General features: G+C 39.0%; 1 protein-coding gene across 8 annotated transcripts in view; it reads right to left on the bottom strand.

Moving 5' to 3' along the window:
• The window catches only part of MAPKAP1 (MAPK associated protein 1), a 346,315-nt gene that overhangs the window by 133,351 nt on the left and 185,637 nt on the right, over positions 1-27,327 (bottom strand). For all 8 annotated transcript variants that reach the window (XM_069082736.1, XM_069082737.1, XM_069082738.1 and 5 more), the window contains 2 exons: positions 23,553-23,729; positions 1,187-1,296 (listed from right to left, as the gene is read on the bottom strand). In XM_069082736.1, the coding sequence (XP_068938837.1) occupies positions 1,187-1,296; positions 23,553-23,729 (287 nt within the window). The remainder of the gene's footprint in view (positions 1-1,186; positions 1,297-23,552; positions 23,730-27,327) is intronic.

Raw genomic sequence — 27,327 nt, 5'->3', positions numbered from 1 at the left:
GGCAGTTCACACACCCCTATGAGATAGGTACTTTGAATATTATTATCCCCATTTTACAGATGAGGAAACTGCTGATCCCTGTCCTGATTCCAAGAGCAATGCTCTATCCCTGACATGATACTGACTGGGGTTATCACTTATAATGATAACCCCCCACATTTCTACAGTGCAGTAACCAGTGAAACAGTACAAGTATTGTCCCTTCATCACGTCTGAGGTCCACAACAGGAGAACGATTTACTCGAGGATCCATCAAAGGTCAGGAGCTGGTTTTCTAATGGAGATAGATCTCCTACCTCCAATTTCACAGCTCTTTCCACTAAACTACTTCTCTCTAAACCTCGGTTTCCTCAGCTGTAAAATGAGGATAATTATACCTGAACTAATCTACCTTTCAAAGTTTCAAGCACTTTGTAAATTTTCAAGCTTTTACAGAATGTGTGTGTATACTGTTATTATTTTAATACTTCTCTGAGCAATACAATTTCAAAATAATATCATTAAGACATTATTATAGCCAAATGCCACCAGGACATTGGGAAACTGCATTGTACAATAATTAGGTTAACTTTAAGATATGAATGAAATAGTCTTCATTAGGGAAAAAAATTATTTATTCTTGGCAATAATTTTTAGCTTCATGGTCTGTTTCTGCAGAACCAGCTTTGTAGCATGACAGGATTTCAGAGTTGGAAAAAAAAATTCTGTGATCATCTCATGTAGGGAGTATTAACCTTTTTTGTGTCATGGAGCCTTTGACAATCTAGTGAAGCCTATAGACTCTTTCTCAGAATAATGTTTAGAAATGCATAAAATAGAATACATAGGATAGCAAAAGAAAACAATGATATTGAAATATGTTATCAAAATGTAAAGAAAGCAAGTTAACAGATCCCAGGTTAAGAACTCTTGATTTAGTACAAACATGTCATTTTACAGATGAGAAAACTAAGGCTCATCAAGGGAAAATCACTTGCCCAAAATCACACAGGGAATGAGTGGCAGAGCTAGTATTCAAACCTTGGTCTTCCAGGATAGGGTATACAGGCACTATTTGGGAATTTATCTTGAAGATAACTGAAAACAAGGAACAGCAAACCCTGCTAACACTCCCCATGCCCTAAAAAAAAGGACTTTAAAATTTCAGGCTAAGACTTGTCTTCAGAGAAAATAATTAGTGTCCCACCTGAACCCCTCTGAGAGCCCTTCCTCCGCTTCAGTGCCTTCTGTAAGATGTCCTTCATGGTGACCTTCGTACTGTCCACCTGAATAAGGGAGAATCCATGAGCAGCATTTCTGTGAGAGAAAAGACAGATATTAAATGATCACCAACATTCACCCAGATAAATTTTATTACCTTCTTCACTGTGGTTTAAGAGAGTTTTAAGAAAAAGCACACACTTGAAGGGCCAATAAACTTGACATTGATCAAGTCAACTACTAAGAGTAGAGAGAAGAAATGGCATTATTGTACTTGCTGTTGACCACAGGAGAGGGGTCAAGAAACAGGACTTTTTTTTGTCATTCATTTCAAATTAAGCCTCCCTGGTGTACTGGTTGCTGGTGGACATAGGCTCCTGGTGCTGGTTCACAGGAGAAATTCTACAGCTGGGGGCTGACAATAGATGAGTTCTGTTTGTGTCAGTAGATGTCACTGCAGACAGTTACTGTCATCATATTAAGGATCATGGGGCCCCAGAGGAAAGAGGTTGAGCAATGCTGGAAAAAAAAATTATTCTCCAAAGCAATTTAGACACCCAGTGGAGAGAAGATTCTTTTTAATGGGGTAGTCAATATTTTAAAAAAGATATTGGCAGTGTTCAGAGACTCCACAGTAGAAAGACTCCTGACTTCTTCCTCTTTTGGAACATTCACACCTAATAAGTTACAAAGTCACATCAATTTCACCTTTGTAATATCTTCTCTTTATTCCCACTACCATTAGTTAGTATGGTTCCTTATTACTATCTGCCTTGTGAAGTGGAAAAAACAGTAAATAAGAGGACATGAGTTCAAATCTTAGTTCAGCTACTCAGGATGTGAGTTTGGGCAAGGCAACCTCTGGATTTTGGATTCATCCGTAAAATGAAGAGAGCTGGACTACAGGATTTCCAGGTCTATTCCATCTCTAATCTATGATCTCTGAGGCAGTTTAGTATAATAGGAAGAATAAGAGTTCTGGAGCCAGGGTACTTTGGGTTTAAGTCCCAGGTCTACAATGTATATAAAAGCTTTGTGGCCTTGAGCAGGTCATTTCACTTTTCTGGTCCTATCTGCAAAACAAGGACAATGGACTTCTGAGGCTGCTTCCAGCTCTAAATAGTATGACCCTATCACAGCTGCAACAAACCCTTCACATGTCTTCCCTGTCTCTTTTCTCTCATTCCTTCAATTCTTTCCTTCACCTGCTGCCAAGCTAATTTTCCTTAAGCACAGGCTAGTCACATCACTTCACTGTTGAAAAACCATCAATGAATCCTTGGTGTAGTTGGGTGATCACAGGGAAATAAACTCCTGAACTTCAGTTGTTGTGAGGAAATTTAAGTCTTAAAAAACATTTAATTACTGTATTGTTGTAACTTACTAAGTATATAAACACCTGATCATGGCCATCAAGAGCCTCAGCACCTTGGCACAACAATAGTTCAAACAAATATCCACATGATTCATTTTGCTGGCAGATGGTGGTACAATGGATAGAATTCTGGCCTAGTAAGGAAGATCTGAGTTCAAATCCAGTCTCAGACATTCACTAGCTGTGTGACCCTAGGCAAGCCACTTAATCTCGGTTTGCTTCAATTTCCTCCTATGTAAATGATCATAGTAGCCCCAACCTCTTAGGGGTGCTGTGAGGAACCACTGAGATAGTATTTGTAAATTGCTTAGCATATTGCCTGGCACATAGTAGGCACTTAATAAATTTATTTCCTTCCTTTCTTCCTGTCAACTACTCATATCCTACATTTGCCAGTTTCTGTTCATTTTGCTTACACTTTCCTTAGCCCTCTCTTCTGCCTGTTGAATTCTTATTTTCTTTTAAGCCTGATTAACATGCTATCTAATCTATGAAGCTTTCACTACTCTGTCCAGTTGTTAACGACCTTTCTTCCTTGGACCCCACACAGCACACTGCCTGTAGCTCTCTTGCATTTACCATGTATTCTTTTGTACTAGCTCTCTATGTGTCATATCCCCTGTTAGATTATAAACTCCATCAAGGCTGAGAGTCCCCCGGTGCCTAGCACAGTGTCTTAAAGACGCACGGTAGGCACCGATGGGTATGTGTGGGCTATAACTTATTTAGAAGAAATCAAAATATTAAAGGATGATCAAGCACCTTTTAGGCTAAATTTTAGTTTCATGTTTTCACATAAGTAGCAAAAAAGAAATGAAGCATAATAAGAAAGGAACTGGGCCTGAGGTTTCATCAATCTAGGACATTCCCTACACTAATAGAAGTCAACACCTTCTCTGTGACTTAGTCTTAGAGAGCTACCTGGAGCACTGAGAACTTAAGTGACTGCCCAGAATCACAGATTGCCCACGTGTCAAAAGCAGCACTTAAAGAAAAGTCTTGCTAGTTGCAAGTTTGGCTCTCTGTCCACCAGTCTCTCTTAAGAATTAACTAATGACTGTAAAAATAAGACCCTATCTCCAGGGGGAAATTATAAACATAGAGGTCACAAACTACAAAGAATCATAGACCAAAGATCAACAAAGCAGGGAGGAAGTGGCCCTGTGACATATAGTTTTTTAGGGAACACAGAGGCTGAATGAGACTTAGTATCTAGAATACAAAAACCCCCTGAAGACTGTAATCAAGGGGACCTCAGAATGTAGAACATTGGTGGTAGAAGGGAACCCTACCATATTCTAGATGATTAGAACATACAATGTTCTAGCATAGACTGTTACAATAAATGTCAGAACTAGAAGGGGACTTGAGTATAGATTGAAAGTGAGTAAGACCTTAGGGACATAGCACATTAGAGCTGGTGTGGACCTTAGAGATTTTCTAGTGCAACCGCTTAACTAGAGGAAACATGTATGAGGAATATATATAAAAATACAGACACATGAGGAAACAACTTCGATATATGTGTATGTATAATATACATACATATATACACGTACATATATACACATATCTATCTATCTATCTATCTATCTATCTATCTATCTATCTATCTATCTGTCTGTCTGTCTATCTGTCTATGGAAATAGAATCTGTCGATTCATCACATAGCCAAGAAATGAGAGAACTAGGTCAAGAACCTCTCTTGAGTCAAGTGTCCCGGTCTGATGATATTTTCTTCATACCACAATTATGCCTGTTCCTTTACATCCTGGGACTGAAGAGTCAAGTGGAACAATTTTGAATGGCCTCTGTTAGAGGACAGAGTTTTCACCTAAGGAACAGTGGAATGACTATTTGTGAGTGTTCAGACACTATTAAGAATTTGGTTAAGAAATCCACTTTTGCATGAGAATCTCGAAGAGGAAAATGACAATAGCTCATATTTCTAACACATTTTAATGAAGGAAGGTATTCTGAATTTTTCAGTCTGTCAGTGGGTCAAAACTTTGTTGTCACCTTTAACCTCTCCCAGCTCTGCCACCCTCTTTTAATATGGCCAAATGAGAACAAGATTTTCCAGTTACATGAGAATCAGGGCGTTCACCATCTTGAACCAAGCTGAGTAGCTCAACACTGATGGCCCAATTTGTTTTGCCAACATCAAGATATATCATCCCCCTCCCCTCTAAAGGCTTGCTGTTTACTATGTGATATTTCATTTGTTCAAAGGCAAAAAAAGCTGGGGTTGATCTGGCAGGCATTTTTATCCATTTTAACTTGGTCAACTTCTTCCTATAGAGCAGCTGGCTTAAGAGCTGTCAAGCTAATTTTACTGAATGCTCTGTTACTAGATCAGGCCTGAGCTACAGCCATTCTTTACCTCAGAAGCTGGAGCCCATCCCAGAACAATCTTTAAAAGTTTATTTTACTGATCAAAGCAAAATGAGGAAAAGCTCTTTGTTTTCCTATATTTAGTGAGCATTTCAGTAAGTGATACTTTGGCAAGAGGACTGAAATGTAAAGTGCCCTCCACATTTATAAATGGGTGGATATTTGCTTTGGAATGGGGCCAGGATGTGTTTGGAGTGAATGCCAATCATCTGAGTTTCGACTTACTAGGCCCTCATTGCTTGGTTTTGTTTTTATAAGTTAGCAAGTTTCCCATCTGTAACAATATGGTTGGGGATGTGTTCTGAATACACAAGCAGATGGACGCCAATGATCTGAAGCATTCTAGGGACGGTTCTGGGTACTGCACACCTCGAGTGGAAGACTAGTGTCCAGACTGAGGGAGGGGATAGCAATTCTGCTATCCTTTGTAACAGAAGACTATATCTGGAACATCCTGTTCTGGGTTCCATGTTTTAGGAAGGCCAAGATGAAGTATGTCAAGAAGAAATTGGCTAGGATGATAAAGGGAGTCAACATCATGCTATGAAGACCAGATGAAGAAATGAGCAATATTTGTCCTGAAGAAGAGAAGTCTTGGTAGTGAGGGAATGGGTAACTGTCTCTGAATATCTGAAAAGCTGTGAGGTAGAACAAGGGTTGAATTTATTCTGTATGACCTTGAAAGGCAGAAGTGGGAGAAATCAAAGGAAGTTACAGGGAAGTCAATTTCCAATAAGGATCCTATGTGTCTTAAGAATGGAAAAGACTTAGTGAGCTTCCAATCTCTAGAGGTAATAGTGAAGTCTAGATAAGTCCTTGCCAGGAGGCAATTCATACTAAAGATGACATTTTGAATAGCTGACTGCTATGGTCGTGATTCCAGGAATTTATAATTCAATATATCTTAATTGTAACTGAACAATATGCTAGTGTTAATTTAGACAATTAATTATCTAAAGATATATGTAACTGGGAAAGGAGGTGGGGCAATTCATGTAGGAAGAACGAGAGACAATAGATAGACAAGCTAAGGTGCAACCTTCATTACCTCAAGTGGGAACACTGTATGGCAGAGTAGTTTAGTGGAAAGACCACTGAAGCTGGAGTCAACAGACACAAGGCTGTATCCCAGTTATGTGACCTCTGTTGAGTCATTTGCCTTCTTTGGTCCTCAACTGCCTCATCTGTAAAATGAGGGGGGCAGACTAGATGATCTCTAAGGATTTTTCAGCTCCAAATCCTATGAAGCATAGTACATAAATTATGAACATCTTAGCCTTAGTTGCATCTGGCAGATCACATTATTTCAGAGGACAATAGCTTTATCCTTATTTGTAAAGACTCTGAAAGGATACCTTATGTTTAGTTCAAATTTCCACAAATTAAAAAGGTTCTTTAAAGTGAGCTTTTGAAAAAAGGAAGATCACTGATCTCTATTTTTTTTTTTCTGTCATTTTACCAAAACCTACCTGGGTGACAAGGTTAAAGAAAGCCCCGGAAATGCTGGGCACTTATCATCCACAGGCATTCCTGATAAATTGTGCAGTGGAGGAATAAAGGATCACCTTCTGTATTTTTTCATTACACTTTTCTTTTGTTACAGAATACATAAATCCATTGTGGCACAATGTAATATGTATCATCGTGCTACACCTGCGGACGCTTCCGAGCGGCTGCCATGTCTGTATAGTCAGGAATGATAAGTGAACCGCCCGTGAATGTTAATGATAGTGATCATTCTGAGGTAACTTGGCTTTCCATCTTCCTTTACAGCCTCTGCGCTGAAGCCAGGGGAGCAAGGTTCATGAGAGGAGAACAAAAACCCACCATAAAGGTAAAAGGCTCAGCACTCAGAATACTGCTATGGAAGTGAGTACTATCTTACTCTGGGGCTCAATTTCGGGAGAAACATGAACATCACACAAAGAGAGAAGAAGGTTCCGTCCTGAACACAGTATGCTTGGCCAGCCCTAATAAGTTTTCCCAGGGCAGCTCTGGGCCTTGCTCCTTTTTCTCCAGATGGAAATAAAAACTTTGGTGACTGGGGATAGATTGCTACACTCTAAGGGGGGTATATTCCATCCTGCTTCCACCACAAGACTTTGCTTAAAGAAATGATACAAGTGTAACTACTAATGCTGCTAATACTAATAATGATAAGGATACTTTGCAGATCTATGTTTTGAGAGTGGGTATTCCCTACACTGATATGTACCTCAATTGCTTTACACTGTAATAGGTAGTTTTCATGATTTCCTGTAACTGAGAAATTGAGCACTCTTCTTCCTACCCGGCGGTAAGGCTTTCCCAGCTTAGCCAGGCTGGCCCTTAGATGACAGGCAGTGTCTGCCCTTCTGCCCAGGCTTAAGGCCTAAATTTGTGAAGGCTTTCTAGAGCTTTGCTCTGCTAGTGTACCCTTGAGAACCAAGGGTCTCCCCTATACCATGAGTATATATGGCAGTACATAAGGAAAAATAACATCTATTCACATTCATAATATACTTTAAAATTTACAAATTATTTTCTTCATTTATAATAAAAGTTTTCCCAGGGCAGCTCTAGACCTTGCTCCCTTCCCCCCTTGGTTTTCCTGATTTTTTTTTTCACTTTAAAACCATGCCCCTTGCTCTGTTTGTGCATGCTACAATTTCCCTTGCTCACTCTGGTATATCCCTCTGAAAGGCCTGCCTTTCTTCTCCCATGGGAGTGTTCCTTCTGAAACCTCCATGACATGGAAAGGACCAAAGCCAGCCAGCCTCCTTTCCTTGCTTGGCCGTGTTTCTCCTCTTTAGCTCCCTTTAGGGTGTCATCTTTCCCCTTAAGGGCAGGGACTGCCTTTCTTTTTGCTTATATTTAGGCATCATACCTGGTACATAGTAAGTGCTTAATAACTCCTTTTTTCCCTCCTCCATTTTTCTCACCAACTTATGAGGGAAGCAATGTAAGAACTAATCATTTCCACAGCACAGATGAAGAAACAGAGGCTTACTGTGACCACAAACTCAAGAGTTTAACCAGAACACACAGACCACCTTGTCTTGGGGTTCTTAATCTGGGGGAGATGGACCCCTTTGGCAATTTTGAAGTCTATGGACGCCTCAGAATATTTTTAAATGCATAAAATAAAATAGGTAGGGTTACAAAACCCAATGATGTTGAAATAGTTACTAAAATATTTTCTCCCATCCAAGTTCCTGGACCTGCTGAAATATATTCAGCCTCCAAAGGGGACTGTGGACCCCTGATTAAGAAACTTTGATCTAGCCTAACTCCCTCATTGTACAGATGACAAAATGGTGGCCCAGGGAAGCAGACTAACTTATCAAGATCACAATGCTACTGAGCGGCAGAGCCAGAACATGAACACGGGTCCTCTTATACAAAATCAAATACTTTTTACACTATACATTAGGGGCAAAATGATCTGCCCCAGGTTATGTGGGTACTTGTAGCCATTTACATTCAGGATTTTTCTTTATTTGTTCCAGTGAAAGCATAAGCAGAATCAATGAATGACCCTGTACTCCTCATTTCCATCTCTACCAAAGAGCAGTAGGGGTATCATTCATAGTCACATGTTTTTAATATATAGGGCATTCCTCCCCCCAACAGCTCAAGAAACCATCTATTAAGGTATGGAAGGGTTGCTACTGGTATTCACAAAGGGTGCAGCCACACCAACTGCATTACTTATTGACTGAAGTATTTTTTTTTTTAAAGCAATTGGGGTTAAGTAACTTGCTCAAGGTTACACGGCCAGTTATTTCTGGGTGTGGTGCTAAGTGTCTGAGCCCAGATTCGATCTGCAGGTCATTTCAACTCTGGGGACAGTGCTCTTACTTGCTGTGCCACCAGGCCACCCCTGACTGAAGTATTTTAATAAGTTCTGGAATATTATTATTATTGTTAATAATAGTAATACTCAATGTACTCAGCAAGTACATTTCTGTGGCTGCCCTCTTCAAACACAGATCACCAAACTTTCTTTGTTTGGTAGTAGAAATTTTAATGAGTGCCAGTGGCCCCATACATACATCCCTTGGTGACCGGCATTTTAGCCACAAGAGTCATTGTACTTCATCTGATGATGCACACAGTTCATCCCCAAGCTCATTTTCACATCTTTTCCAGTCCAAAGACTGAACTTGCAACAGCTTCAGTCCTTCTAGAGTAAGCTTCATGAACTTAATATTACCTTTATGTTAAGAAGAGGTATTAAAAAGAGACTTTGGTGATAGATTACTGATCACTGTCCAAATAATCTCATATGTCTATAGTGCTGACTAGTTTATAATCCACATTACTCATAGCTGCTTTTGAGGGAGGAAATACAAGTGTTATCCCCACTTTACAGGTAAAATAAATCAAGTTCAGGAAAGGCAGTGACAGAACCAGTTATCTGAGCCTGCATCTTCTGACCTAAGTCTCCCACGGTATTTCTACCATGCCATGATAGCAATACACAAAACTAGGGATCTGAACGAAATCATGGATTTCCATTACATATATCCTTCCCAGGTGGTAAAGGGTTTCTTGCTTTGGGGTTCTCAAGCATGTTACATCTTAGTCATCAGAAGTCCAGGACTTGGGTGTAGGACACATTATTCTGATATCATATAGTACAGAAGGCAGAAGAACAAAAAAAAAAAAACCATAATCAAAAACAACAAAAGACCCATCAGCCCTTCAGCTAGTCAATAGCAGGCACAGAGGGTGAGCACAAAGTGACAAAGAACTGTACTGGAGGGCAACACCTGCCAATACATTTTAAATGCATAAAACCCCAATGATGTTGAAATAGTTACTAAATGATGAAAACTATGATCCTGAACAAGTTGCTTTCCCTCACTGTGCCTTGGTTTTACAGACAGATTCAAAAACAATGAAAGATAATACAGAATGTCAGGAAATATCAGCCCTAAAAGGACCTGATCTAGGCTAACAGAATCATTTTACAACTAATAAAACAGAAGCCTGAGAGAGGTGAAAGCACTCACTCACCGTCCTAAGGATGAGTGGCCCAGCTGGGACACAGACTTAGGTCTTCAGACTCCAAATTTAGAATTCTGAATATTGCATGCTGCTGCTTCCATGACCACAGTTTGTCTAGGTCAATGTCTACATCCTCCCAAGCCTAGTCATTACCTTGAACCTTCACTGATTACTGTGACACTCTATACATTGCCCCTTTGGCTACAAAACGGAAATGTCTAAGGAGAGAGGAAGAACTACACGTAATAATTACAGCCTATGGTTGTTTAAAGTAAGCCTTCTGGGAATAACTCCACAGGCAAAAAGAGTTTATACTTATGTGAATGCCACATTTTGTTTAACTTGACCTGACAAGTTTTAAAAATAGATCAAAGTACATTGTCTTCACAAGGGATGTTTGACATTGGATAAAGCACGCCCTTTCACAATGGACATTTTCCAAAAACAGAACTTGCCAGACTAATGGGCAGTAAGAAGCCAAAATGACTGCCCCTCCGTCTTCTCCTTGTGTAACTTCGCCAGAGTCCTTGAAACTTGCCAAATTCGGTCATGCCTGCTTAGCCCACGCGACTGATTGTGCCAGAAAAGAAAATAAGACACAGATGTATTTGAGCTCTTTGAGTTGCCAGTAAGAGAGACAGCTAATGGCTTCATTTCGACCCTCCCCTTCCAGCTGGGCACAGGTGGGGGATAATGAGGTCCCTCTCCCTAATCAAACTCAATTATTTACTACTCTATAGAACCGCAAAGACATTCACATTCAGTTCAGAATATAAAACACACCATGGGCTACTTCCAACCACTGCCACTGGGTATTTATAACAAACTCAAGTGGCTAACAGTTTGCCTTGGCAGGAGTTTAAGTGTGTAAAGTTTTGCAAACTGTTTCTGCTCAAATATGTCCTGCTGAAATGGGGTCCCCAGGCGGGGTTTCCATAACTGTCAGCTCAGTGAACTGCATAACATCTGAGAATGTATTCAACATACAGTGTAGGCAAGATCTTGAAATCAAACGCCACATTTTATCACAAGCTTCTGAGAAACATCACGTTTTTTTTTTCAACAGCAAGAGTGACACTGTATTAATAAACATTACAAGTCACTAGCCTGACACATACAGAGCAGCAACTGAGAGACTCCAGCTGAGAAAAGGGGGGTGGAGAGAAGGGAAAGAATAGAGGAAAACAAAATGAGATGTATTCAGTAAGATGTGACCAATTGGTGCACAAACCCCCCAACAATACATTTTAAATACATACTAACACAAAACACAAATACATTTTAATATAAGAAAAGCTCACCAAATCATAAACTATTCAAAAGAAACTGAAAGGGGGGGACATTGGAACATAAAATGTTAGAACAAGGGAACAAAGAATGTTAGACCTGAAAGAGGTTCTTGCCACAGAGGATATATGTTTTATGTATAATATATTCGACATTCTATAGACCAAAGTCTTTTCCAGTTTTAACATTCTAAGTTTTAATATTACATGTTCCAAGGCTCCTTCCAGCTCTTCCATTCTGTGTTCTAAGGTTACTTTCCATTTTAACATTTAACATTTTTGAGGTACCTTCCAAGTGTTACTATGATTCCATGACTATGATGTACAGATCTGATAAGCACATTTTTTATCCTGAGGCTAAAAAGCATGAGTTTTCAGAGACCAGTGGGGCTGAAAGTTCTGCTGTGTCAAAGACAATGGTCTCTAGGGGGAGGAAAGTTCATTTGCACAACTCACCTCCCAGACTTGTTGCTGTATAAAATGAAAGCAAATCTAATTTTCAAAGCCTTTTCCTTGTTCACCTGATTATCACTGTTATTATTCAATTTAATTTAATTTAATTCAGAAAACAATGATTAACTATCTATGGTATACAGAACTCTGTACTCAAAACTGGGGCCTAAACAAAGTTTACATATAACATCCTGGCCTCAAGGAGCTCACAGGCTAGAAGGATGCTAAGGCACTAATATAATAACAATAGCCAGCATGTTTTGCAAAGCACTTTACATATATGTTAAATCGCTTGACTCTCACAACAATCCTATGAGGTAGGTATTATTCTTATATCCATTTTACAGATGAGGAAACTGGGACACAGGTGGTTAAATGACTTGCCCAGGGTTACACAGATAGTTAAGTGTTTGAGGCAGGATTTGAACTCAGATTTTCCTAAATCCAGGCAGTTGTTTAGCCACTGTGTCACCTAAGTACCTGCACAGTAATTCAATAACTTATTATATACACTAATATATTACTATAGTAGAAAAGTTCAAATAAAATGGTGTGAGGTATGGGGAGAGTCATGACTGACTGGGGAGATCAGGAAAGGCTTCTTAATGTAAGTGGCACTTAGGCTGGGCTCTAAAGAATAGGTAAAAATAAAATTTATGAATTCTTATTATTAATTACTGAGACACCTAGGGGCAGTTACATTTTGTATTTTGTTTGGCAGACAGTTTACATTTTACACGTTTACTTCCAAACTTGCAGATCTTAGGTCAGAAAATTCAAGACTACAAGAAAAGAAACATTAGGTAGAGAGCTAGCTAAGTAAACAAGATTTTCAGAGAGTGTAATTAACACACGGTGGAAGAAAACCACATATTACCCAGCTTGTGATGTGCAGATGCATGACCAAGCCATTGGAACAGGACATCTATCTTGGACAGGTAATAATAGATGTATATTGAGCTATATCCAGAACTGAAAAGAAAAAAAGTGACTGGAGAAATTGTATATCCCTTTGAACAATCCCAAGCCAATCATCCACAAAAGGCAATCTTGTGAACACCAATAATCTTTAGCTTACCTATATAACTACATCTTGGAAGCATCAAATTTACAAGTGACATAAATGGCAATGGAAAGATGTAAGGTGGGTGTAAGAAGGCTGGAGCACATGTTCAGATACTCCTGCTTCATCTCCTCTGCTGCTCCACTATTTTTCTCATGCTGCCTTAACTGTGAGTAGAGCCCAAGTGAACTCACTTGACCATTCCAGCACTGTACACTGGGGGCATTCTCCTTTCCTTTCCATACACTGGCTCACGAAGTGACTTCATTTCTTCCCAAGGGTTTGACTACCACTTCTGTGTAGATGACTCCCCAATCTACACATTCAACCCTCTTCCCTCCCTTTACCTCCAGTACTGCTGGAGTGTTTATTGGACATGTCCAACTATACCACAGCCAATAAAATTCATGTCCAAGCCAGCCTTGCTAAAGCTTCAAGTCTCCCTGAGGGAGAGAGAGGTGGCAGCATGTGCTAGGCAAATCACCACTACCACTTTGACCACCATCTGGTCTCAGATTCTAATAGAGATAGCCTAGGACCCTGAACTCAAAAGCCTCAGGAATAACATTGCTGCCCCCCCCCCCCAACCACCACCACCACCACCACCACCAAATCTGCTCTAGCAGAGCTCTTGCTGCCATAATTGAGGGGAGAAATCATTGTAGAGAAAAGGCTCACTTTCCTCCTCACCACCAGCAACAACTACTGACCAAATGCTACCAAAAAGCAAACAGGCATAGGAGTCCGTAGAGTGGCTGCATCCCACAGACCATCAATTCTACTTCCAGTGTAGACTTCATGACCATCACCTGAAGAAATAACTTCTGTGAAGGGGCCAGTTATCCCCATCAACTGCCAACTATCTGCCACCCACAGAGCAGGTAAGTCAGCCTCAGCTAAAGCAGCAGCTAAAATTTACCCTGAGGGCAAGACAGAAGACAGCATGTGCCAGGCAAGTCAAACATCACCACCATCTTGACCACCGTCTTGACCACCATCTCCTTTTAGATCCAGATAGATACAGTTCAGAACCACGAACCAAGAACTTTCAGAACATCAGTATTTCTGGCCCAATCCCTCCAATCTTCATCCTGGAAAGTAACCCTTGTGGAGATGCATCTGAGTAACTGCTCTTGCTGGTGCTACTGCCCCAGTATTGAAGATCCAGAAAAGAAAATTCTTGCCACCAAAGTCCTTGGCACTGTCAAAGAAGTTCAAGATCAGGAACTGGTATTATTTTATCGATGAAAATGACATTAAAGAAGAGGCATCAGCATCTACTTTGCCACTATACTCTAAGGACCATGGGACCTTTCCAGCTGACTTGAAGGCCTGTTCTGTGCCTTCATGGAGCCTGTAGTCTAGACAGGGGATAAGAGATACAGACACAAAACTATGATGCACAATAAAGTTGTATCAGAAAAGTGCAAAGAAAAAATACTCTCCTGTCTAGGGGAAAGGTCCTTCGTGACCAACTCAATGCAGGAAGCATTTGGGTCCATGCTAGGCAGTGAGGATGTACAAACAAAAACCAAAACAGCAGAATCTTCACTATATCAATCATAACTCCCATCCCTTGACTCTATGATAACCAGCTACAGATTGTTCTGATAATAGTAAATCAGAAAGAAACAATTAAGAATAAAGACCAAGAAGGAAATGTGAATGAGGTGACTTCCTAAAGTAGTGATATGTGTGGTGGCTGGCCTATGAAAAAAGCAGGTAAAAATCATTATTTGTATTTGGGGACATTTATGTTTTGATTTTGACTAGAAAGCTTTGGATTTTTTCTTATACATTACTTCTATGAAACATAAGGCAAGAATATGCAGCATTATACTGAGAAGAAGCAGCTTTGCATAATGAAAAAGGGCCACACAGTTGAAATTAAAGATATGGGCTTAAAACCTGGCTCTACTGGTTATGACCTCTGTGTCTTTGGGCAGATCACAATGACAAGGTCTCACTTTCCTCCTCTGTCAAATGAGAGTGTTGGATTCAATGATGTCTTGAGGCTCTTTCTTGCTCTAAATTCTAAGAAACATAGGGAAACCAGGCTAGATCTAAGCAGTGCTGATCTAAGTAGGCTAAATAGCTAGGTATTCTCTGATTGGCCTAAATTTAGTGAGTGTAATGAATGAGCTCTACTCTTATCTGGCTTTATATATTAGGAGCTTTGAAAATACCTTGACGAGAAGAAATGGAAAATGACCATATACAATCAAGCTCAGACTATGAATGCGGGTCTAAATTAATGGAGTATTTCTTATTTGCTTGTGTCTCAGAGAACCAACTGTATGTTGTTCCTTTTCATTCTGTTATATTAACAAACATTTCTACTGTCCAGATTGTCCTCATTCATAGAAATGGAACATATGCAGTCTGGATGATTGAATGTTTGGGAATCGGACTTGATTTCCGTTTTGGCAATCGTTGCTGTCTAGAGAGAAGAAAGGACTTTTCTTTGTGTCTATTTAAAGTGACAGACATACTGAAGTAAATAATAAAGAAGGAAAGCATTAATTATGTTGCTTCAAAAATTGCAAAGGTCAGACTAACTAAACACATGTGTTTTGCCCTCTGGAATGTCTGTCTCTTGAAATAGAGCCAGAATGAGTTCTGTGCCTTCAAGGAAAAGCAGAGAATACAGATTGCAGTCTTAACTCCATTTTGTTTATTTACAGTAATACCAAATAGCAGCTTGGAAGTAGAGCTGTGCAGCCATGAAACCTGTTCCACAGCCTGTAAGTTTTAGCACAGCTGTGTAATGACAACAAAAATCTAGGACTAAAAATCAGTGGCAATAAGTTTTAGTCTTGATATGGGTACTAGCTCATTGTGTGATCTTGTACAAATAATTTCCACTCTTCAGATCTCATATTCCTCATCTCTAAAATGAGAAGATTGGATTAGTTGACCTCTAAGGCCCTTCTAAACTTTAAGGTTCAGTCCACCCTAGAGGAAATAAAACTAGAATAGGACATAAATAACTGAAGGCCTCCCTGGCTCAAAAAAAAAAAAAATCCTGCTTTCATCTTCCCATCAGAATTCATTTGGACGAAATATTTTTTAATTTTTATAATGTAATAGCCTGTGAGGATTACAGTATCATTCATGTTTCATTCTTAGTTTTTATTTTAATTTATGGTTATCAGAACAACTCCTATCTGAATATCCCTGGGAGTCAAGGATGGAAGTTTGGACTAAGATAGCGAAGGAGAGCAATTTTGGAATGGGCTTTAAGGGAATGGAGGGCTCTGACAAATCAGTGATCAGCAAGAAAGTAATGGGTACCCATAGGCAGGGGAGAGAAAGTGTAAACTAGAGAAATATTCAGAAAGAGGGCCAGTGGATACAAAGAAGTTTCCCTTTTAGAAAAAATTTTAACTAGGATTCTGGTAGCAATCTGTGTGATACTGAATATTCATTCATTCATTAAACAAATATCGAACACCTACTCTGTGCAACTCAAATGCTTCGAGCAGTACAGAAATGTTTGAGTTTTGCTTTCAGGGAGCTTATAAACTTGTAGCTGTAAGTTTAAAAAAAACGAGTAGAATGGAAGCAAGTAACTTCCACAACTGTGGCTACAGAATTCCTAATTAGATAAGGGATGCAGAGGTGATCATAAAAGATAAAATAGTAATCATAATTATATAAAGTTAAACATAATTAATGCAGTTGGAATATGAAAAATCTTTACTCCTAACTCTGATGAGGGCCTTAATATGTAAGACATAAAGAGAAATGACAAAAATATAAAAGACTCAGAGTTAAGAAAAGAAATTCAAACTGTCAGCAACCATATAAAAATGGTCCAAAAGAGAAAAACCAAATTAAAACAAAGCCAAATTAAAACTTCACCTCTGACTCATCAAATTAGCATACATTGGATAAGACCAAACTACTAAATGTTGGAGGGGCTGTAGAAAGACAGGCATAGTAAGAAATACACTACTAGTGGGTTCTGGAAACCAATTAGAATTGTATGAGAAAATTAATCCAACTCCTTATACCCTCTGGTCTAGTGATTGATTCCCCTACTAGGAATATACATAAGAGATCGAAGAAAGGTCTCATATATACTAAAATATTCATAGCAGCACTTTTATGGTAGCAAAAAACTAGAAACAAAGGAGGCACCCATCAATTGAGGTATAAATTAACTGTGGTGTGTGAATCTATTAGAAAACAATAGATGATAAGAAATGATAAATATGAGAAATTTGGAGAAACAAGGGGAGACCTGTATGAAATGACAGAGTGAAGCAAAAAGAACAAAGTGAACAATATATATGACTAAAATAATATAAAAGGAAACAACGCTAAAAGGTTTCAAGTTTCAGGTTGCTAGCAAGGATGAATTTTGGTACCAAAGTAAAAATAATGAAACATACTTCCTTCTTCTCAGTAAAGAGGTAAGAAATAGAATATGCTTTGTTGGAAGTAGTTAGCCCTTTTGTCAGTCAGTTTTGCTAAGGTTTTTACTTTGTTACATGGGAAGATCTGATGGTGGTGAGGGCAAAGTACAGTGGGAAACCCCTGCAGGGTAAACAAGATAGGTACCCATGCTATTAATTGCTAATATTTATCAGTGCTGCTTAATGGAGAACACTGGACTAGAAGCCAAGAGATGTGGGCTATGATCATTAAGGGCCCTCCCAGCTTTAACATTCTATGTCTTGATCTTCAACAGTTAAGAACATCACCAAGGGTTGAACACTAAGCAAAAAAATTTTTTAGCCAGTACAATTCAGGTAGACCAGTGCTTATTAAATGGTGGGTCATGACCCCATATGGGGTTGTGAAAAGTTTGGCAACAGTAAACATGAAACAACTAAAAGTTAACCAAAAATCAAACACATAATGGGAGCAGAAGAGAAAGGTAAAGCAAAGGAGAACCATAGGATCATAGGCTTAGAGTTCAATGGGACTTTATACATCTAGTCTAATGCCTCACTTTACAAGTAAAGGATCTAAGGCTCATAAAGGTCATTAAACTTGCACACAAGTGAGAAACAGCAGCCATGATTTGAAGCCAGGTCCTCTGACACTAAATCCAGTGCTTCCCCAGTACCATATATGCCACTCCTTCCTTCTCCTTATGTACACAAAAGCTTTATGACTTCTCGCTGTGACAGACCTTTAAAGCATGTGTGCCAGGAATAAATGTTAAGGATATGATGCATTTTGACTTCCTACTGTTCCTTTAATTAGGTAGTTAGGTGGCACAGCGGTTAGTGTGCTAGACCTGAAGACAGGAAGACTAGTCTTCCATGAGTTCAAATCCTGTCTCATAACACTTACTAGCTGTGTGACCCTGGGCAAGCCACTTACCCTTGTTTGTCTCAGTTTCCTCATTTGTAAGATGAGATGGAGAAGGAAATGACAAACCACTCCAGTATCTCTGACAAGAAAACCCCAAACGGGGTCACAAAGAGTTGAACATAACTGAAACAACTCAACAACTCTTCCTTTGAAACCCACCTCAAATGCCTACTCCTGCATGAAGCCTTCTCTGCCCACTTGTTCTTCTCTAAACTCAGTATGCCATCTCTCACCCTCCTCTCAAAGGGCTCACATTCTAATCAGGGGAGATAACATATATCTGGGGCAGGGGAGGGACAGGGAAGGTTCTGCTGCAGGACTAAGCTTTGAGAGTCAACTTAGGTACAAGCCCCCCATGGGAAGCCCTTTCAGAGTCCCCTCTCCCCTCAAATTCTCATGTATATTCTTTTTGGTTTATATGTTATATCTTCCCAATAAAATGTTAAATTCCTTGACAGTAGAAACTTTTTTTTTTCAGTTTGTCTTTGTATCCTCAACATCTAACATGCAATAAAGTAAATGCCTGTTGAATGAATTGCTAGAGATGAAAGTGATTCTTCTCTCATTGAAACTTAGAATAATTTATACTACTCATACAGACTAATAACATTTTAAGTTTTATTATATTTATCTTTATATATGTCTTACCTGTCCCTGTTAGACTGTAGATTCCTTAAGGTAGGGGGCTATGACTTATTTTATATCTGCAATTCATGTTTCTTTAGTACTTTTAAGGTTTGCGAAGTAACTTTCTTACAATTCTGTAAGATAGTAAGTCCAATTATTATTATTCCCATCTTACCGATGAAGCAACTGAGGCTCTGAGAGGTTAATTAAGTCTCAGAGTTGGGATTCAAAACCAGGTTCCCTAACTAAATGACCAGAGCTCTATGTGTGATATATACAATTTCTGTCTCTCATACAGTCTCTTACATAGTAAATAGTAAATGTGTGCTGAATGAATACATTTGAATGGGAGCTTTGAGTATTATCTAGATTTTGAGGAAGAGAATAGCAAACAGGGACTTATCAGCTATAGACTTCAAAATTGAGAACACAGACAGGAAGGGAATTGCTGAGCCTGAGTAATATCTATGTAAATAAGCTTGTAATCTATCCATATTTGTATGAATGTGTTTGTACATAGACAATTATATGAGAATACACAAACATACATGTCCTTGAGGAAGGCTGTTTCATTCCTGACTTTCCTTCCTTCCATGAACTCTACAAACTAACTACTTTGGCCTCATTCCTCCTTTACAGTCCCAGAACATGACACTCCATCTCCTGACTTCATTGCTTCACATCTGTTCCCCCACCCCCAGAATTCACTCCCTCCTCACCTTCATCTCTTAATTTCTTTGGCTTCCTTCAAGAAACAATTTGAATCCCACCTACTTCAAGAGATCTTTTTTGTTTCCCATAGCTACTAGTACCTTCCAATCTGATATTACCTTTCATCAGCTTTTAAATTACCATAGGGCTTACCTTGCCTGTGCCATTCCATTGAGCTCTTGTCAGTTACACCTCTAGAGGGTTTTCCCTACTCACTCCCTTTTATACCTAAGGCTTCCAGTTACACACAGTTGCCTGAAAATCTGGGACAACTTCACATGAGAGGGAACGCCTAGCAACAGTGATAACATCCCTGGTACTTTTGCACCAGCATACCTATCCCATTCCAATGATTTTCAACCTAAAGTTGCTGTTGCTGAAACTTCATTCTCCATCTCCCATGGACCAGTCCTTTATTCCCAAACCCCTTCAACCCCATTCCACCCCATCATTTACCACTCCAAGGCTACCCAACCCTTTCACTGTGCTTTCTGCAATGACTGCTCAAAAGGTAACAAACTTGTTTTCATCTTAAACCCTAAAACATTTTTATTTCTTCCTTCCTCCATCTTCTTGTACTGACTGAGACCTGGTTCCCTCCTCATGACCCAGCTTTCCTGGCTGCGGGGAGCCAAGGAAGCCTGATTCAGAACTCAGACAATGTGCTCTATTAAAGGTCCTTCATGACACGGCTTTATGTTAAGCTTACTCCTTGGGTCTTTTGATATGGGTTACACTTAAAAGAATGTTGTTTGAGTTTTGAGACTAATAGGCTCTACCCCAAGAATTTAGTTGTTCAAAGCTAAAATATTTGATTCAACACTCAGGTATCTTTGGGTGGTCAGCTCTAAACGTGATGTCTTTTGAAGATTGCAGCTTTGGCTTTGAAATCTGCTCTCAATTGTATCTGTTTATGACTGTGGCTGCATTAGGAGGTACCTGAGGCCTAGATCAAAGGTTTTACCCTAAGACTTCAGTCTCCTAGATAACAAACCCTTATCAAATTATCTATTCTGTGCTACTTCCAGGATATAACAGACTAATGTAATGATAAGAAAACTTGAGCCCCCTTCCTTTGTCTCATTTGCTCTATAAAAACCTTGTCCTAAGAATCAATAAATGGAGTTCATGGTTCTTGCTTGAACTACCCACATGGTCTGGTCATTTCTTATTCACGTCTCCGATCATGCTTAGTGCTGGACACTGAGCAACCCATGGCACCTGGCTACCCTTTCCAGCACTGGTTGTGCTTTTACTCATGGTGGGATCCTTGTTTTCCACCATTACTTTCAGGTTCTCCCTCTACCACCAACACTCAGTAACCTCTTTTCCTTTGAGGTTCCTGCATTAATAATATCTTTTAAGTTTTCATGATCCTTCTCTCTTGGTTCTCTTACCAATAGGACCACTTCTTTTCAGTCTATTTGGTTGGCTCTTCATCTATATAAGACTAGGCTCACAAACTAGGTGTCATCCTCAATTCCTCTCTTTCTCTCAACACCCCTCATAACCAACCTATTGCCTTGTCTTATTGATTGGACCTTCATAACATCTCTCATATATGCCTTCTCTCCTCTGATGCTGCCACTATACTAGGAACTCATACCCAGACCATTATAATTGCCTTCTGGTTGGTCTCCTTGTCATTAGTCTCTTCCTACTCCAGTCCATCCTCCTCCAGTCAAAATGATGTTCTTAAAAGTACAGGTCTAGGGGTGGCCAGGTAGCACAGTGATAACAGCACTGGCTCCAGTGTCGGGATGACCTGGAGATCGAATCCTGGGCTCAGACACTTAGTACCCACCCAGAAACACCTGGCTGTGTAACCTTGAGCAAGTTACTTAACCCCAATTGCTTAGGGGCGGCCAGGTGGCTCAGCGAGTAAGAGCACCGGCTCCAGTGTCAGGATGACCTGGAGATCGAATCCGGGCTCAGATACTTATCACCACACCCAGAAATAACTGGCCGTGTAACCTTGAGCAAGTTATTTAACCCTGATTGCTTAAAAAAAAAAAAGTACAGGTCTAATCACGTAACCTCCTTACTCATTACTTACTTGTTACTCCAGTGGCTCCCTATCACCTAAAAGATCAAATATAAAATCTTCTGATTGGAATTCAAAGTCCTTCACAACCTGTACCCTCCCTCTTTTTCCAGTTTTTTACACCTTACTCCCTTTCATGTACACTGTGATCCAGTGACACTGGCCTTTTGGCTGCTCTTTACATATAACACTCTATGTTCCAACATAGTTTTTTCACAGGCTGTCCTTCATACCTAGATTACTTTGCCTTCTCATCCCTGCTCCCTGGCTTCCTTCAAATGACCTACTTCCTGCAAGGAACCTTTCCTACTCCCCCTTAATTTTAGTGCCTTCCCTCTGAAACTGCCCTCATTTATCCTGTCTGTATCTTCTTTATGCAGTTATTTGCTTTCGTGTTATTTTCTCCATTAGCCTATGAGCTTCTTGTGACCAGGGACTGTTTTTGGCTTTTCTTTGTATCCCCAGTATTTCATACAGTGCCTGGCTCTCAACAGAGGTTTCATACTGAATGACCCACTCTGTATAGAGCTGTATGTACTCAGTTATAGTCATAATGTTTCCCCATTAGAAAGGTGGCTCCTTGAGGGCACAGGCTGTTTTTGCTTTCTTTGTGTCCCCAGCAACTATCAGTGCATGGCAACAGTAGATAGTCAATAAATGCTTGTTCACTGAAGATGATCTTTTCTTGTTGTAAAGAGCAGGTTCCCTTCCGTAGTGGTGAAGAGGAAGTTAAAGACTCTTGAACTATGTTTTCTTTATCCGTAAAAGCAAAACTGCTACATAAAAAAGTGTAATGGGACATAAATGTAATGGAATGTTGCAGGAGGTGGAGGCGAAAGGTATACATACTGTAAAGGTGTTTCTTTGTCAGGCATGAATGGAAGCAATTGGTCTTCCAACAATGAAATTCTAGGACTTTGTAAAAAATGTGCATATTGTACTAAATGTTCCCTTATACGTTCTATATTCTATGCCTCACAATTAATGATTCTAAAGAATTCCATGAATTAGTTCAGAAGACCCAAAACGATCATATAACAGAATTCAATACATGAGAGTGATTTTAATAAAGATCTTAAACACAATTAATATTTTAAAAATAAAGAAAATTTATTTAAGGAAAAAAAAAAACCCATACCATTAAATGAACAAATCTGTAGTCTTGCCAGTAGATTATCTGAACATCATTGGTTACTAACAGTAGGGGGCAGCAAAAGGATCGTTACTGTTCCCAAGGGCATACTCTTCAAGAATGAAGACTAAAAAATGGATTAGTTACAAAACTAAGAAAAGTGATTAGGAATTTATAAACTACTCTTTAACAGAAGGCAGTCAATAGGAACAACCAAATTTAGATTTAACTAGATTAAAAAAAATATTTAAACTCACAAGAGAAAAGTGGCTAAAAAGCATAGAATGGGCTAAACTTCTTAAAAAGAAGGAAACTCAGAATTCTCACTTCACAGAATTTAAATCAAACAAGCTTAGCCAAATGCTGCCAACAGTCTATTTTCAATAGTAAGTGTATCAGATTAAAAATTCCACTGTTTGCTAATGCAAACATTCCATTTCTGTCTTACTATAAAAGAAAGTCCTCTGGGAGTCAGGGGACTTGGCTTTTCACACCAGTTCTGTAACTAACTAGCTCTGTGACCTTGAGAAAGTTAGTTTACTCTGGACAAATAATTCTGCATTTGCAAAATGAGACTAAATGATCTCTAAGATCCTCTTTCAGGTCTATGTGTTATTAAAGACTCCTTCAATTTAATATGCTGCACATAAGTTTCTTCAAGGTTTAATATTCTGTGTTCTCAAACTGTATGTTCTCCTATAGCTGTATATTCTACACTGTATATTCTCCTCCAGCTTTGATGTTCTATGAATCTAGTTGTAGGACATGCAACATCACCTACATGATTTACTTCTAATGGTGATCACTTAAATTTGAAGTTTTAATTACCAAAAAATAGCTATCTGCAAACAGTAATTCTCTAAGATATGGTTAAAATCCAAGTAGGCTAATAGAAAATACAGAGAATAGGGCACAATGCTAAAATTAAAATCTGGGTAAATACTCACATTCGAACAAAGAGCGACTGTTTGGCTGCAAGACCAGGAGATGAATACTTCTCAACCAAGGCCAAAGTGCTAAAGCCAAATTTATGAATGGGCTCATTGGAATCCAGGGGAGGGAAGTCTGTGTCAACCTCACCATCATCCTCAGCAATATGGAGACAATAAGCACTGACGTTGTCACTGGAAGGGAACAAATAGACATTAATAAGGCAGGGTAACTTAGGGAATGCAAATGAAGGCCTGAAAAACCTAGAAAGCAGACATGGAAAAATAAAAGGGTGTAAAAGTTATGCTTTTGAGCAGTAAGAACTAATTATTAGCCACAAATCCTGCTTTATTAAGGAGACAAAAATGCTGGCACTGAAAAGTAGAAAAAACTATGAAAACAGTTTTTAATTTATAGTATTTATATCTCTTAAAATTTTTTTAAACATCTATTCATTAAAACTTCTGAGTTCTAAATTCTTCCCTCACTCCGCTCCCCGACCTTGAAAAAGCAAGCAATTTGATATATTTTATAGATGTGAAGTCATGCAAAATATTATTTCCATATTACCCATGCTGCAAAAGAAAGCACAGGCCAAAACAACAAGAAAAAGAAAAAGAAAGAAGGTAGGAAAAGTATGCTTTGATTTACATTCAGACCCCATCAGTTTTATCTCTGGAAATGGATAGCATTTTCCTTTGTAAGTCCTTCAGAATTGTCTTAATCACTTGTATCACTTAGAATAACAGTACTTTATAGTACTTTATTCAGCTACTGAATGTGAAAATACTTCATGAAGGAACTAAGATAGAGAAAGCACAGCCCCTCCCTGCACTCCAGAAGCTTATGGCTCTAAGAAGAAAGATAAGACAAGTACAAGGTGGTTTATAACAAGTGCCATGTGAGCAGTAAAGACAGTAACAAAGTAACAATACTGATAGCTCATATTTCTGTAGCATTCTACAATTTACAGCATGAGTTATCACACGCATTTCACAAATGAGATCAAGACAAAAGTTAACTGATTTGCCCAAAGTCATGTGTCTAAGAAATGGCAGAGTACTCCGGTCCGGACCTGTGGAATCCCAAATGTAGTGTTATCTCATCTCACTAACAATAGTTACTTTTCTATGGTTTCACAGCGGTTTCCTGACAACACCCCAGGGATATAAAGAGTCTAAGTATGATTATTATCCTCTTCTTTTTGTTGTTCAGTCATTTCAGTTGTAACCAGCTCTTTGTAATCCCACTTGGGGTGTTCTTGGAAAGGATACTTAAGTGGTTTGCCATTTCCTTTTCCATCTCATTTTGCAGATAAGGAAACTGAAGCAAATGGGTTAAGTGACTTGTTCCAGATCACACAGCTATTAAATGGCTGAGACTGGATTTGAACTCAGATCTTCTTGACTTTGGGTCCACTGTTCTATCCACTGAGCCACTAGCCTATCTCCATCTTACAGAAAAGGAAACTGAGGCTCAGAAATGAAAAACAGATTACTCTCAGATCACTTGGAAAGTCAGTTCCAGAGCCAGGTTCCAATTTAGTTTTTCTGACTGAATCAAGAGTCCTTTGTACCAAGTGTGATGAACATCCTCAATATTCTTTCTATTACATTATTTTGCCTCAATGCATAGCACTGCTTGGTTAAAGACAAAGTTTAGATGATTCCCATTCCCTAACAGAGCTTATAGTATAATGGTAGAGATAACATACACACATGTAAGCACAATAACCATAATATATGAATATCAGATAGTACCAGAGAATAAGGGCAACAATTCAGGAAGGGAAATTGCTTCAGTCTAGGGTGAGCAAGGAAGAAATCATGGAATAATTATTATCAGAGCCAAAACTTGAGGGACAGGTTGGAAAATGGCAGGAATATTATGGGAATAGGGTATAGTACAGTTTGGCTAGAGCAATTAAGATTCACAAAGGGAAGTAATTTTTGATAAGGTAGGAAAAGCATAGATCATAGAAATTCTTTCTTTAAATTTTTACCCCAATTACATGTAAAAGCAATTACATTCCTTTCCCCCCAGATTTTGAGGTCCATTCCCTGCCCCATCATAGAGAAGGCAAGCAATCTGATAAAGGTTATACAAATGCAGTCATGCCAAACATATTCACCTACAAGTCATTTTGTGAAAGAAGACAAAGACCAAAAAAAAAAAAGTAAAGGAAAAATATGCTTTGATCTGTATGCAGATTTCATCAGTTCTTTCTCTGGAGATGTACAGTATTGTTCTTAGGCCATTTTATCGATAAGAATAGCTAAGTTATTTACACCTGATCATCATACAATATTGCTGTTTCACTTTGCATGAGTTCATATAAGTCTTTCCAGGTTTTTCTGAGAGCCTCTTGCTTGTCATTTCTCACAGCACAACAGAATTCCATTATAATCATATGCAACAAGTTGTTCAACTATTCCACAAGTGATAGACATCTCAATTTCCAATTCTTTGCCACCACTAAAACTACTGCAAAAGATATTTTTGTGCAAATAATCCTTTTCCTTTTTCTTTTTTAACTCTTTGGGACACAGACCTAGTAGTGGTATTGTACAGTCAAAGGGTATGGATGGTTTTATAGCCCTTTAGGCATGGTTTCAAATAGTTCTACATGCAGAGGTTCCCAAATTTATTTGGCCTACTGCCCCCTTTTCAAAATTAAAAAAATTTATATATATTACTCAGTGTCCCTCTGGAAATCTACTTTCTTTAACCCTTTAATGGTTTTGGGGAAATTTGTATAATTTCAAACTATTACCACCCCCCTAGATTGTTCCAGCACCCCCACAGGGGGGTGGTATCAGGTATCACCCATTTTGGGAACCTATGTAAATAATACTGAGTTGTTGAATCTGTATACAATTTCACCAACATTGCTTTAGGTATGTTAATTCTATCCCCTCCAACATTTGTCAATTTCCTTTTCATTCATATTAGCCAATCTGATAGCTGTGTTCAGAGCTGTTTTAATTCGCATTTCTCTAATCAATAGTGATTTGGAGCATTTTTTCATGATAGCTTTTATTACTTCACCTGAAAATGGCCTGTTCATATCCTTTGACCATTTATCAATTGAGGAATGGCTCTTACTCCTATAAATTTGACTCAGTTCTCTATATATCTGAGAAAGGAAGTCTTTATCAGAGAAGCTGCTATAAATTTTTTCCAATTATGGTTATTATGTATTTCCCTCCATCATATTTCCCCCATTCTTATCCTTTTCCCCTCCCTCTTTCTCTCTCTTCCCTCCTTTCATCCTATTTTCTTTTTTTTTTTCTTTTTGGAGGGGGAAAGTAGGGCAATTTGGGTTAAGTGACTTGCTCACAGTCACGTGGCTAGTAAGGGTTAAGTGTCTGAGGCCAGATTTGAACTCAGGTTCTCCTGACTCCAAGGCTGGTGCTCTATTTACTGCGCCACCTAGCCACCCCCATCCTATCCATTTTCAAAGTGTTTTGCTTCTAGCTTTTAGCTCCCTAATCTACCCTCCCTTCTATCAGCCACCCCTTCCCTCTCCTATCCCCTCCCACTCCTATTTTCTTGTATAAGAAGAGATCTCTACACACACTGAGTGTGTAAGTTAGTTCCTCTTTGCATCAATTGCAGTGAGAGTAAGGTTCATGCAGGCTGCCCCCCATACTTTCCCCATCTTCCCCTCCAATGTAAACGCTCTTCTGTGACTCTTTTACATCAGATAACTTATCTCATTCTACCTTTCCCTTTCCCGTTCTGTATTCCTAGAGCATTCTTCTTTCTCACTCCTTGATTTTACTATTTTGG

Source organism: Petaurus breviceps, unplaced genomic scaffold (assembly GCF_028583685.1).
Source record: "Petaurus breviceps papuanus isolate PSGF00001 unplaced genomic scaffold, PetGlider_PUasm1.0 171, whole genome shotgun sequence".
Lineage (NCBI taxonomy): Eukaryota > Metazoa > Chordata > Mammalia > Diprotodontia > Petauridae > Petaurus > Petaurus breviceps.
This window is presented reverse-complemented; position numbering and strand designations above follow the sequence as displayed.